The sequence below is a fragment of the Diadema antillarum genome, unplaced genomic scaffold, assembly GCF_040938485.1.
Source record: "Diadema antillarum isolate AM-2024a unplaced genomic scaffold, OU_Dant_1.0 scf00000199, whole genome shotgun sequence".
Lineage (NCBI taxonomy): Eukaryota > Metazoa > Echinodermata > Echinoidea > Diadematoida > Diadematidae > Diadema > Diadema antillarum.
Genome location: NW_027271088.1, coordinates 571,054 through 585,736, shown reverse-complemented (window position 1 = coordinate 585,736; position 14,683 = coordinate 571,054). Strand labels below are relative to the sequence as shown.

At 38.7% G+C, this 14,683-nt stretch overlaps 1 protein-coding gene across 1 annotated transcript; it reads right to left on the bottom strand.

Annotated features, from left to right (window-relative positions):
* Positions 1-9,502: 9,502 nt before the first annotated feature.
* On the bottom strand, positions 9,503-14,468 carry LOC139723743 (uncharacterized). The gene is made up of 4 exons (XM_071634958.1): positions 14,141-14,468; positions 12,973-13,442; positions 11,545-11,978; positions 9,503-9,950 (listed from the first exon to the last, which is right to left on the bottom strand). The coding sequence occupies exons 1-4, from the start codon at positions 14,466-14,468 to the stop codon at positions 9,503-9,505; spliced, it is 1,680 nt and encodes a 559-aa protein (XP_071491059.1).
* Positions 14,469-14,683: the final 215 nt, after the last annotated feature.

Genomic DNA, 14,683 nt, shown 5'->3' with positions numbered 1-14,683 from the left:
AGATATACAATATAGCAATTGCAAAAGTAAAAAAAGAAAGAGAGAAAAAAAATACACACACACCAAACCCCACAAAATTACAAAACAAGTGAACTGTTCAAATGTCAAACGATGAAAGGAGAGAGGAGAACCTCCCAGGGTACATAATTTATGCTGTGTTTCATTTTACCTCAGTTTTCGTGCATCTTCGATCGTACTTATTACTTTTCTGATGGACTTGCCGTTTTCCGCAGGCAGCGCTACGAGAATTCGCCCATCCTGCGACCATGCTGCGGAGATTTTGGTTGACAACCTTGCTTCCTTGAGTATTTCATAGTTTGACGCGGTCAGATCCTCAGCGATGGATATCCATGTGTTTTTGAGCCGGCGCCTCACTGCCATGATGGACTGCCGCGCACGGTAAGTCGCGAATTTCACGATGATCGGCCGGGGACGCTTCTCGCTACTCCGCTTGGCTTCCGATCCCGATGCGACCACGGCCCATGATGTTGGAGTTGACGTGGTTTGCGATTCTGATTTCCTCTGCCGGTCCGGAGTTGCCGTCGATGTTGCAGATTGGTGAGTCGTCACGGCGTCCCCCCTCTGGATTGCCCCGACACGGTGGCTACGGTCTATGTCTTCGATGCGAAGATCAATCCGAAGTTTTTCTTTCGCGATACGAAGCATGACTTCGTCAGTATTTTCACCCTTGTTTTCCGTTATTCCAAATACTCTTACACAATTTCTCCTTGAGTACTGCTCAGCATCCTGCGATCTGTGCTGGAGTTTATTCATTGCTTCTTGCTGACTGTCAAGGCGTTTCTCAAGATTCTTGATTTGTTTTGCTTTACTTTCATTTTCAATTTCAAGCGTGACGATCTTTGACTCATTCAAATCAACTTGTTTCGCTACTTTACTAATTTCCTGCTTTAGTTCCTGTAGCTCCTCTCTGATCGCTTTCTTCACTGTCTTCTTGATAGTTTCTATGAATTCTTTGTTGCCGATGAGATCCAACACTGTCAAGCACGAACATGGTGAATCACACACAGCCTGTGATTGTCGCGTTTGCCTTCCAGTGTGCGAGTTTCGCGCACTTTTCTTGTCAGACGCCGGGCGATCTGGGCCATCCATTTAGATGAGTAATTCGAAGGGTTGCACACAACAAAAGACGAGATGCTTCCTTTTGTCACAAAACAAAAGAGTTACTAGAGCTTGTGAATCAAAGTCGCGCAAGTTCGAGTTTACGTTGACCGATTTGGAAGCTTCTCGTCACCCAGCTCTGGCCCCGTGGAAACTTGGCGGAATGCCGTACGTCAAAACTGCATACACCATCTATAGATAAGACCACTTCAAAACGTATGTGGAAACGAAAACACGAGTCTCTGACCACAGAATAAAAAAAACAAACAAACCACACAATATTACATTCATAGTATAATAATCACGGCAATCTTTAGCGTTTGGAAATAACAATTATCAAATAACGAATATCAAAGGAACCGACGATACACTTTTTCCAGGTAAAGAGGAAGAAACGTGAAACTTTTGTCAAAAGAAAGTGTGAGCAAGGCTTAGTGGTGAGGAGGCATTGTGGTATTTTGGGTTTACCAGCAAGTCGTCAAATTGTAAGTCAATAATAGCAGCTCCGTTTGTTTGGAGATAGCTGTTGTCTGATGCAGTAGATTATGATAACATACGACCGTATATAGTTAGCGTATGAAAAGCAGGACTATCCCTTGCGAAACCATAATGCATTATTTTAATAGTCTTTGAACATACTCTTGACTGGTTTCCACATAATTTATGTCGATGAAGTAGTCATGAAATTTTCTCTTTCCATTGTGTGTATACAAAGAATAGTGTTTAACGCGCGAGATCAATGAATCAGTTGTATTTTGCTTTCATACTTCCGCATATTGATTACTGTTGTGCTGTATGATGGGAATCGAAACGGATTGCAACGTTGCCAAATAAGTATGCTCGTTAAAGGGTGTGTACAGTTCTGGTCGAGGTGAAGATTTAGCTTTTAACGTTTTGTGAGATATTCAGAAACCACTCTATGAGATGTCAAAGAGCATGCGGTTCTAAGGGGTATCAAAAGTTTATTCGATGAAAATCGGTTTTGAAATGGCTGTGATATCCAAAAACAAGGTGAAACAAAGAGACACTGATAACGATGGGGCATGTCGCCTTTTATTATTAACGCTTTTTTTTTTGATATCTCAGCCATTTGAAAAACAATTTTCATCAAATAAACGTTGAATCCTTCTTAAAATTACATGCTCTTTCATATTTCATAAGAGGCTTTTCATTATCTCACTTAGGAATGTTCAAAACATGAATCCCTACCTCAACCAGTACTGTACAGTCCCTTTAAGTATTAAATGGGGGTTATTAGGCCAAGTAAAAAAGAAAGTAGTTTCTCGTCCGGGTTTTTTGAGCAAGGCAATGAGGGAGGTCCTTACTATTTGATATCTTACTATTTTTTCGAGGATTGTCAAAATGAAAGTAGTAGGCCTCCATGCCAGCACAAGCATTTAGTCATGCTCTCATAAGTGGCAGTCAAAGAATCAATACCATTACTGTCTTCTGGTGTACAAAATGTATAATTTAGCCCCACATAGTCAAACTCATGACCATTTTAATGCACTGCTACTTATACCCCGCGATATGCCCTTTCTTGCATTACATATACCCAAACCTAGAACTGAATATAAGAAATGCTCCTTCTCATATATTATGCTGCAAGCATATTAATGATGCGTTACCCATTTTTATTCAAACAGCCTCTTCGCTGCAAGCATTTAAGAATTGTGTTGACCACAACATTAATCTCTCATTTTGATAAGAACCCTTTGCACTAGCTATAGGCAGTTAGATATCATGGTATCATTTGTTTCTATTTTCTCCGGTTGTTTTATGTTTGTTCTCATGTATATTATGCTAATACAAACCGATTGTTCGTTAACTGTGCCATATACGTGTATTTGCGTTCGTTTTTGTTCTCGTTTTATATTGTTTGCACATGATGTATTGTAATGTATATCAACGCATGCAGGGCTCCCTTGTAAAGCAGGCCCTTGTACGTCGCTCTGAATGAGACTACCCTGCTTTTAAAGAAGACTTAAATAAATAAATAGATAAATAGATAAAAAACAAACAAATAAATGAATAAATAAACAGATAAATAAATAAATGAAAAAAAGATGAATAAATGAATAAATTGATTAATTAAGTAATTAAGTAATTAATTAATAACTAAACAAACTTAGTAACTTGGATGATTAATTTCATGTAACTCTCATTACATTTTACAATCATAGATAAGTTTTACTTGTCTACTCCAAAAGTTGGCAACATTTTTTTTTTTGTCCTTCAAAGAGGTATAGTACAATGTACAATGTATTATGTTACTTCCATACTAGGTCCATTCATGGCAACGGGGAGAATGAGCACCGAACTCTTCTCACCGTGTATCTGTACGATGTATTAGAATACTTAACAGCTTCACCCGAGAGTAATAACTGAGGTTTGATTCTGCTTTTTCATAATGTATTTGTGTATACCCCCTTTAATATCAACATGTTTTGTAACCATCCATAAACGTTTCATTTTATACATTCATGATTATAGGCCCTATACATTCAGAGGACTTTTTTTTTCTTCAAATCTGTATATAGTCATTATTCAATAATCCAAAGTCTCTTGACTGCATGTGAGGCATTTTATCTATTCATCTATTTATTCAGTTATCACAATTTATCAGCGTCATTCAGTTTCGCGGAATTCGACCTGAGGGGGAATTCCCGTCGTAAGCGTGCTTTCATTTTTATTCTATCTTTGATATAATAGAACATAACTCACAGTGATATTATTTTTATGTGATCTGAAAATTTGCCTTGCAAGTCATTCCGCTTATCCCTGTGTGTGTGTATGTGTATGTCTGTTTGATATTAAGGGCCTACTGTATTTGACAATGTTCCTGGTTTTCATATAGCATATTCTTCAGGTTTTTTTTCTTTATTGCGAATTTTTCATACATGCATTAAATGATCTGATATAGACCTACATTTCTTGTATATCTTGATAGTTTTCTTCGTACAGTAGTGTACTACTTTTTTTTTAAATAGATATTATCTTTCTAGTAACCGGGATTTAACACAATATACACACTGTAAATGAAAATAATATGGCAGTTGAATAAAAGTCCGTTAAGAAATGCAGTTCCTAAAGCGCACATGGGTATACACAGACACAGACACAGACACACAGACACACACAGACACAAGCACGCACACACACGCTGACGAAGGCACACATATACAAACACACATACACACACACACACATTCACACACACAAACACACACCACACACATGCTCATATTTTGTTTCTCAATCGACTACTTTAAACCCGCCATAATCGTTGTAGTTTGATTCTTTGCTCCGATTATGTATAAGATGCGTCGCATAATATTAGACATCTTAGATGGCTATACAATAACTTCATGCAGTTTCAGATTGTACAGGCAGCGTACGCCGCGATCGCGTTTTATTTCATAGAGGCCCACAAGAAAGTCGAAGTCGATGTCGATACCTTCAGATAACCAATTTGATTGAATTTTTGTTTCTTTTGAAATAAGCTTTTTAGTGTATTTCGTGTGATTTTGGTGAAATTTGGCATTGTTGAAATTGAGATATTGACATAGATACGAAAGTGCATTAGCGCCAGATTTGAAACAATCAAGCTACGATACGTCACACTTTGGTGTCGATTTTTTAAGACCTTAGCGGAATCGTGAGATAAGGGCATTTTGTTGACCTTTGTATTTCATTGAATTGTAAAAGCAAATACATGTATTAAGATCCGACATACTATTACAGTGTACTGTGATTAATGTTCTAATAATCTGAGTTTAAGATCAATATGCTTTATTGATTATACCCATTGACAGAGAACGGTACGACGGGAATTCCCCCTGAAGTCGCATTCCGCGCGAAACTGAATGATGCATTTTGTAACTGAATAGACAGGAGGACAGACAGAAAGATAAAATGTCTCGTAGTCAAGAGACCAATTTGAAGCACAATTACAGAGTAACCTTTTTCTTTTTTTTTAAAATAGTTTGTCACACAGCTGTCTTCTTTTGTTTGTACAATGGTAATTGCTTGAAACATCGATCTCCTTGCCATTCAATCACCTATAATCTCGTATAGTTCTGCGTGTACAATAAGTGTACCGCGGTTGCTTTTGTATGTGTCGACATTTTCTCACAACGTCGTATGGCCACCTCTGGAGATAGACATAAGCTGGTTCAGCTGCTGCTAAGCAGCCTGCGCTGGACCTCAATCGATTGACAGCTTCAACGACCTGAGGTCCATTTCATGAAAGTCTGAAGAAATACCTTTCGCTCATAAGACCTACTAATTATGAGAGACTTCATTTTACTTCTGTTTGAAAATCTCTCACGGCTACATAATAAGAGCGACTTCGGCCATTCTGAGATTTATGTAAACACTTTTATGTATACAATATACCTATGACTGTATGACTTAAGGAATTGGGTACGCTGATGGAAATTCAGCTGTGACACATGGCTTAGCGTTATCAAAGATCAAGATGATCATCCTTTCTTTTTCTTTTTCATCGGGAAACATCTTGCTGAACTGGGCGACTGTTGTGGCGAGGAATCACTCAAAGCTCTCCGGGTTGCCGGTTTCGAACGCCATCTCGAGGCGGACAAGACCGAAGAATGGATGACTCAAACTCATCTGTGCCCGCATGATACTAGGTGTACTCATCTCTATGAGGTCAGTACCACGTTTCCAGCACGAAACAAATAACGATACACCAGAAAGAGTTTATTACAAAGGTAAAGACGGCTAGAATATGAGTTTAATATCACATAATTATACATAAAAGCAAAAAGTACGCTACAATTCTGTAAAATATCATATAGGCAGTAGAAAACGAGTGCAATAAATTTACCTAAAAGTACCAACCAGTGAATAAAAAAAGGGCCACAGAGGTAATGTAATATTCCTTTATACGTCAAAATGCATGTGCAAAAGACAAAACAAGGAAAAAAAAAACAAACAAACCCATAAACGTGAAAATTACGGGGAAGAATATATACGTATTTTTATTTTGACGTTTGTAATATAATATATACAAAATGTATATATACATATACATATATATATATATATATATATATGTATATATATATATATATGTTATACATGTATATCGTTTTGACATGAAAATAACAAGAGACTGGGGGGTCTCGCGCTCACCTCATAGCAAGTTCACCTTCCACATTTTTGCAGAGACTATTACACTCAAGTTTGAGGGCTTCCATGTATGAGGGCAATAATGTCCATTTGCATGCTTTGTTACACTTGTTTAAAAACAAAAATGCATCGGCAAAATAGACTTAGGCCTACATTGTATGTATAAAAAATGACCCTGAATAAGAAAAAACGGGATCAAGATGTAGGTCTACAAACCGGCCTCCAATTTGATCCCCGCCCAACCCCTGGATTTACGCCACAACAATCTTGAAAGTACATTCACTAATGTATTTACTTGGCGTTTTCCAGGTCAATTTCATAATTTTGTCTTTCAAGTTCCCATTTCCGAACATTCAGTTTCAAGCCTACCAGTGCTCGCGGCACTGAATCAATATAATCAAATTCAAAATCCAGTCATTGAAACTCATTACTTAAGCAATCAATCAAACCGTTCATTTGCGTCATTAAAATCGAAATTAGGAGCATGCCTTTCGGCAATGAGCAATTAAAATTCTTTTCAAGCCTGCAAGGAAATCATGTTGGTCATTCAAAGTCTTGAGACTTTGAGACTATGAAAGATCTGTTTACATAGGCCTACTTTGTCTGCAGATTGATGCATTGTTTTGATAGTGTTGGGGCGTTGTCCTTCCTAAGTGCATGAATTCAGTGTTATCAAGGAGTATGTTTAATTTGTCGTTGTGTTGTTTTAATGCACTGCTAATTAGACCTTATCATTTAAAATTTCTTGAAATGAAAAACTAAAACTAAATATAAACACAACACAATCATGACAAAGATTTGAGTCTATCTTGGTTTCGTATACCTGTGTGTGCTTAACTTATGAAAACGTTCGTCCCCTCCCCCTCCCCTATCCTCACCCCATACCTCCTTCTTAGAAAAAAAAAAACCAAACCAAACCAAAACAGAACAAAACAAAGCAAAACAAAACAAAACAAATCAAAACAAAGCAAAACAAAAACTATTTCCTATATCGAAATGATTTTTTTTTTTTGAGGGAAGGCGTTTGCATGGTGTTGTACATGGGATATACTCGGTTTGCGGTTCATCATTAAGTCCTTAGAAGGACTGTTGGAATGACAGGAGAAAAGAAGAAAGAAAGTCGGATAAGAGGTAAGAATTGAGTGAGAGTATTCTTTCTGGAGTGTGTGTATTCCTGAAAAGGACTGTGAACCGAAGAGAAGGACTGTGAACCGAAGAGATAGAAGAGCTTGAGAAAGGACTCAAGCTCTTCTATATATATCTTCGGTTCACAGTCCTTTTCAGGAATACACACACTCCAGATTGCCAGAAAGAATACTCTCACTCAATTCTTACCTCTTATCCGACTTTCTTTCTTCTTTTCTCCTGTCATTCCAACAGTCCTTCTACGGACTACACATGGCGAACCGCAAACCGAGTACAATGTATACCAAAATGATTGTATTAATTGAGATATAGATAACCTTGAAATGAATTTCCAAATGCAAGCACTGCATTCCCTACTCGTGCATTCAAATCCACGCGATCGTCCTGATGAGCTTCTTGTTTTCGAAAATTGCACGCACATGCGTAAATTTGATTTGACGGAAAGAAGCTCTCGAAGGAAATATTGATCGCTCGGATTCTGAATTTGAATGCCCACAGATTTTGTTGTGTGTTTGAATGCACATTAATTAATTAATTAATTAATATGACAAAAGTATGATATTGACAGGGAAACCTATATCTATTCAGAGTATAATTGCTTACTTACAAAAAAGAATAAGGGTTCTAGGGTCCTTGTATTAAGTAAGTAGTAAATCCGTACCGAGGAGTTGGGGGGGGGGGGGGGGAGGGTTGATCGGCAACAGTCCTCACATACACGAGCATGAGTATACAAGCTCATGCATAATACGCACACGCGCGAGATGTGTACGTACAAAAGTGAAATGAAATGTATGAATTGTATTTGGTCAGAAAACTGTCAAATCTCTCTTAATAAATCTTTCCAGTATTTTAGAGAAGGTGGGTAAAAGAAATGGGTCTGTAATTACTAATACATGTACACAGGGATAACTTTTGCTATCTTGAGTGGAGCAGGAAATTGCTATATTTCAAATGATAGAGAGAGATTGATATAAGAGAGAGAGGTGGTAATAATCGATCCGATAATCTGTTGCAGCAATTTAAAAAAAAAAACTATGATATTAATACACATTTTAATTGAGTATTTTTGAAATTGCCAATCAAAAAAAAAAATGTTCTAAATCTGTGTAGGGGAATAGAGCATTGGAAAGATTACCTAGAAGAGAATATTGCCCTCTCATATGAGGAAACTTTTGAATTTTGTAAATGATGCACACATTTTGATGAAATACCCGAGAATTTGTCAATCTCAAAAGTGTACAAAGTCTATGGAATGGGGCCGGGTGAGGGAGCTTTTGCAATTTTATGATTGAAATTCAACAATCAATTATGTTGTATGTAATTGCAAACATCTACACAGTTAATGAATGCTAAGAAAAAAATCACGTCTGCAAATCTTGAGGTTGGAATGTATAGGTCGCCTAAGAAATTCACCTTGCATGGCCGGAAATGTTTCCTTTTTTCCGGAAGGTAACAATCCGTTATGTCCAACAACTCTTCCACATCCAGATGACGTCATCGACGTTTGACTGTCGCTGGAGCGTCCTCATCAAGCACGCCACTTGTGTCAATCCATCTTGCCCCCTGTGCTTTTGTCGAAGATATAAGCACCTGCTGCATAAGATGTGATTGCACCAAGAATATTGTTGGATGTGAGAACTGATGAATCCATCACTGAAGCTGCCATCAAAGTATCGCTTTAAGCAACATGCTGTTGTACAGGCAGAGGTACTTATGTGTATTTGTCGTGTAGACATCATGAACGAGTTCCTGAGATCTTTGGGAGCGCAGTCCTAACAAAATACATGTAGATCATCTTCGATAAGTTCTTATAGTTCCCTCTATTGTATCTAGATTTGCTACATCTGATTAAAAAGCGAAATGGATCAAACTAAATGACTATAGTAAATATATCATATAAATGTATAATGAACATAAATGCGTCAGTGTTATAATTATATTGATGATGTCACAATAATTCAAGTAATACATGTTCTGCATATACCGCATGCGTATATACAGTATTGTATCATTTGACAAACAACCCGAAAAAATAGAAACTATCCTGCGTTGGCTAGTAGGTGAATATCTGTTATGAGGACGTTTAAGTAGTTTTCAGAAATTCATCTTGCATGGCGGGGATAAGGCCTTTCCGGAAAGTGATGTCAAACAACTCTTCCACATTACTGATGTTCGGGTACTCATAGATCGCCCATTTCAAGTACGTCTCAAATTCGTTCCAATCTACCATGCCATCCTTGTCCATATCGATGGCGGAAAGGGCCTTCTTGGTGTCGGAACAGCGATAGCAGGAGAAGTAGGGCGCCATGAAGCCGTTGTAGAAAGAGTCGAACTGCAGCATGTCGTCGCCTTTCGCTTCTTCCGTGAGGTCCCATTCATCCCAAATCTCGCGGACTTTAGCCAGCAGGTTCTTGGCATGTGGGCTGTTTACTTGAAACTGATCTATGGCATCTCTCATCCTCTCGTCCAGACTTCCTCCAGCCCGATCGAAGAGCAAGGCCAGACCCACCATACTCATGTACTCTTCCTTCCTGCCATATTTGAAATACATATACAAAGATAAAAATTGGAAACAGGTTTGTGAGCGTTGGCTTAGGGCGGAAACTTAAAAGCCTTTCGAGGACATGCGACATGACACGCTTGTGTTTTGCGCAACTTACACTCGGTGCAGTGGTCAATGGTGTGAGTAGTTTGGTCGAGCTTACATGCATAAATAGCCCATCTGAAAGAGAACACCTCTGCTGAAGCAAATTGTCTCGACTAAATAAATCAAATTGCACTGAAATGGACATTGATATTGTGGTGGCTTAATAACAACAAAGAATGTATCGACATTGCTGACTGAGGTGTATAATGATATTGAATTATCAATAATAACAGTGGCCACAATAAGCGCACAGGACCACCTTTCGGTGCCCATGGCTCTTCAAAAAGTGGAACGAGGAAAAATATATGTATCGGTACAAGGTATCGGTGCGAAAACAGCAAAGAAAATAACAAACATGATCAATGAAACACATGCATTTTAAAGCCATTGGATGCGATCAAGATTTTCAGGTCCTGTAAACATGATTCATGTTTTGCAATAGCAGTGAAGACACAGTATGTTTAGAAGACAGATTAAGTCGTATATCGTCTGAATAACAATGATATCCCTAACAAATACAATGAGTCAATAGTTTAATGACAGAAAGTACAACACGCATTCTCGTACAACAGCCTAACACGTTATGTCACATGCTACAAACTATGTAGCCTACCAACTCAATTATTGTTGGACAATATTGTAAGTTGGTATATCTATGTCTATACAGGGAATGGATTAGACTGTAGTTTCTACATGTGCAAATTAGCTATGATTACTAGTTTCAACTTTCCACTATTTTGTATATCAAAATATATTCAAACAAAGGAGAGGAGTATATCCATGACGTCATAATCCTATCTACTTCGTGGTATGATGTTGCAATCGATGTTACTCCTTCATCGTTGTATTCCATTGAACCCGGAAATTTCTGAACTTTTTTTTTGTTTTTAAGTTCCGTGTCCGATTGACCTATTTTAACTTAGACTACCATTTGATTTAAATAGTTGGATGATACCCCATCACGAAATCAAGGTATTTTATAACAGGATGTGGTATTATTTCTCCTTGCATGGGAATCTGTCTGACATCGATCTTTATGCTACTAAATATTGATACGTCCATACTAGGGTAAGTTCAACGAACTGCTCATAGATATATGATATGTTTTAGATTTCAGTTGTATTTCCTTTTCCCACTGAGTACCGTCTCAGGGATTTAATGATTTATAGAATAACATGTCTGTCTTGTTCAACAAAGCAGGTATCTTACAGTTTGCATTAGAAAGAGATGTACAATAGATATATCATAGATACACAATGTTCTAACTAACAAAAAGTTCTCCCTTGCATCGAAGACTCCTTTGCAAACGTTAGTGTTGTCCCCAAGTTATTTTGGATGCCTGGAAATATTGAAGTAAAATATGTTACGTATTGATCTCAAAATGAGTTACATAAAATTAGAGCGCAAAATCCCATTAAAAAAAAGTCAGTAAATTAATTCTCTCCATGACTATGAATTCGCAGAGGGGTATTTCTCACCTGCCAGTCCGCAGATCTTCAAGAATCAGCTCCTTCATCTTGTTGGCCAATTCCAAGGTGAACTGGGGATTCTCTCCAAAGATATTGACTAATTTTTGAAGGATCATCTCCTTGCTGGCCATCGTGGTGATCCTCACAGGTGCCTTCTCACCAAAGAACTTGGCCAAATCGAATTCTTCAGGCTGGAGGTCGTAGACAAAATCGACGGCGCGCCCCCCGAAAATCGGCTGCTTGATATGTGGGTCTTTTCCTGTTGTGATTTTGGTGACGTTGATGGCGGCCTGGCGAAGGTAGGTGCAGTCATACTTCTTGAGGACCTTCTTGTTGCCGAGGCGAATGAGATTCATCAGAGTGACGCAGGATGAAGCATTGCCCATAGAAGCACCCTCGGCACAAACGCTTGCCCAGATGCCGTTCGCACCATCCATCAGAGCCTTGAATTTGGGTAATTAAATTGAAATAAATTGGAATTGATTTTCACTCTCCACGTAATAGCTGAAAGAAGCAAGTTATTATGTTTCTGAATGTCATCAAGCTGATGATTTATATAGCAAAACGATTCCATTGACCCTAGAATAATAATCACTTCCATCTTATTTTTAGAGCATCAGAATTCAAGACTGGGAAGCAGAGCCGCTGAACGAAGGCTAGAATATGGAATGCTTGTTGCATTTAATGCTATTTTATACTGGTCTCGGATATATCTAATTTATGTAAATACATGTCGATGTATGTTTGAATTGCGTACATTCACAATCTAAGGTGAGCTACGTTTCATTCCACCAGATTTTCCTTTTTTATTTGTCGAAAGGTGAACGTCGATTTTACAGCGATCCACCCTCAAAGTTCTAACAAAATTGGGCCCGTTGCATAAAAGTTACATACAATTATGGTAACTTTGCCATCCAATGGCAACTTCCATGGAATTCTTGATTTTGATTGGCTGTTGAGTATTGTTACCATGGTAGTTACCATTGGATGGCAAACTTACCATAATTGTAACTTTTATGCAACGGGCCCATGGTTTTAGGCATATTTATGACACAGCCACCTGGAAAGGTTCTATATAAGGCCCTATATAGCTGGCAGATTTTGAACTAGATTTGGTTTCAGAAAATGTTTCTACATGTGCTAGCTGTTTTTCATGCATCTGGAGGAGGTTACAGTAGAGCTCGGCAGCTAACAATTGGGTGGAGCGATTTCTTTGTTCATTGAAGTTTGATGCCTTAAAGCAGTCATTTTCCTTGACCAATAAAATGTATAACTACGTAACATGACGTTAACTAACAATTTGGTTTGGATGACTAGTCTAGCTGTTGAAGCTTGCTTGCAACTTACTTCTTTTAAGGTTTATTTATCTTAATCGTATACCTAAGGTAAATTCTAACACACTTCTACCTAGAGCGATAAATTAAATATTCGACTCACTTGTAGCGCAGTTGCATCGCAGTAGCCAAACTTTTCATGGACATGAACCAGCAGATGTCCCTTCCACTTGTTGTCGTCCATGATTTTGCGGATGTACCGCGCCCACATGCCGCACTCTTCCGGCAGGGATTTGCCTCTGGGCTCCTCAAACAAAACGCCAAAAGGACGTCGATTTGGCGGCAGTTGGGCAAGAAAGGATACCACCTCAAAGAGTCGTACAGAGTGGTTAGGCATCACGTCGGGCATGTCTCTAAAGTTGAACATCACCTTGGCCTCAGAACTGAGGTTTTCATAGCACCAGTTGTTCCATTTGCTGAGCAATGCGCACATGTCGCTTATGGAGAACTTGTTGAAGTCATATACAGAGTCGCCCAGGTCCACCTCAAAGATCACGCTGTAAAGACCTGCTGGTTGCAGTTTTCGGATACCTATCGGGACGTTTGTAGTGTCCGGTATCTTTTCTTTTACACCTGATCCGGGGGAAAACAATAGGACAAAAGAAGGGTATAGTTCACTAACTTGACAATTACGACACCTCATTCTTGATATCGTCGTAGATTTCCCAGTTGTGACATTTCTATCAAAATGTTGTTTAGTGTGGTACAAAGAATCAGGGTCTGGATTCGCAAACATGATATCCGCAGTTGATGCTTGCGTCCCAAGACGAGATGTTTTGCTAACATTGTCATCCTTTTCATGTGTCTCTTGAAACTTAAGCGTAATATCTATTTTGTCGTGGTCACACATTCAAATTAGAAAAGGTTACTTTTATCTCTAAAGTCAGCAGATTTTCAAAGAGTGCATACGATGACGAATAGTACGAAATTCTTTCCCGCCAGAAGATTCTCTGTAACGATTCCCAAATGCATTACAGGATGACTGTGGCATCAGAGTTTGTACGAATGTAGTTTGTACGAATCCTTGGGGATAAACGCTGGTATGCTATTGTCTGGTTTGCAAGTTAATTGAGGCTTTCAGAGACGAAATTGGCTTCTATGTCGACATTGTGTTGCACGCACACTATAGCAGACTGGCAACAAACAAGGTATTACTCATATTACGACTAGAGTACGTACGAGATACAATTATCATAAGAATAAAATATTCTTATTGGAAAAAGAAAAAAGGCGTGACCTTCAGAAAAAAAAATGACTATAACAAATTGTACCTGCAGTTATCTCGGAGAATGCCCACAGACCTTCGGGATCCTCCCCTTTCTCCTTCAGCTGCTTGATGAAAACATCATCCACGCGGGTCATGTGGGAGAATGAGGCCACGATGGTGTGTTTAAAGCCGCACTTCTTCACCTCGTCAAAGATCTGCCACTTGCTCTCCAGGGTGTGGCCCCGCAGTTGCCCCACAGTGCTCTCCCGGATCGAGTTGTCCAGCACGAAGAGGTCCAAGTCGCGAAGAACTCGATATTTGTCAATTGCTTTGGCAACGTCCTTTTCGTACGTAGCTCCAAGAACTTCTGCTTTTGAAGCCGTTTTGCCCATCTATAATCAGAAATGTAAAAAATAGATGACACAGGCCCGTAGATAGGACTATTGGGGGGGGGGGGGCTGGAGTGGTTCAACATTGGAAATAGTGGATCTTACAAGCGGGTACAGTAGAAGGGTATATCTTAAAACGTAATAATCTACTAGTATTTTTTAACCATAAATAGTTTTGTGTGACGTAAAAATATCAGCCATGAAGAAAAGTGTCTGAT

What these genes read in the sequence shown, in the direction of transcription:
- LOC139723743 (XM_071634958.1), bottom strand. Translation starts at nt 14,468, where the DNA reads ATGGGCAAAACGGCTTCAAAAGCAGAAGTTCTTGGAGCTACGTACGAA. An exon ending in ATTCTCCGAGATAACTGCAG is followed by an intron (nt 13,443 to 14,140) that starts GTACAATTTGTT and finishes CCCCCGGATCAG; the next exon opens with GTGTAAAAGAAAAGATACCG. An exon ending in GCGATGCAACTGCGCTACAA is followed by an intron (nt 11,979 to 12,972) that starts GTGAGTCGAATA and finishes CCCAAATTCAAG; the next exon opens with GCTCTGATGGATGGTGCGAA.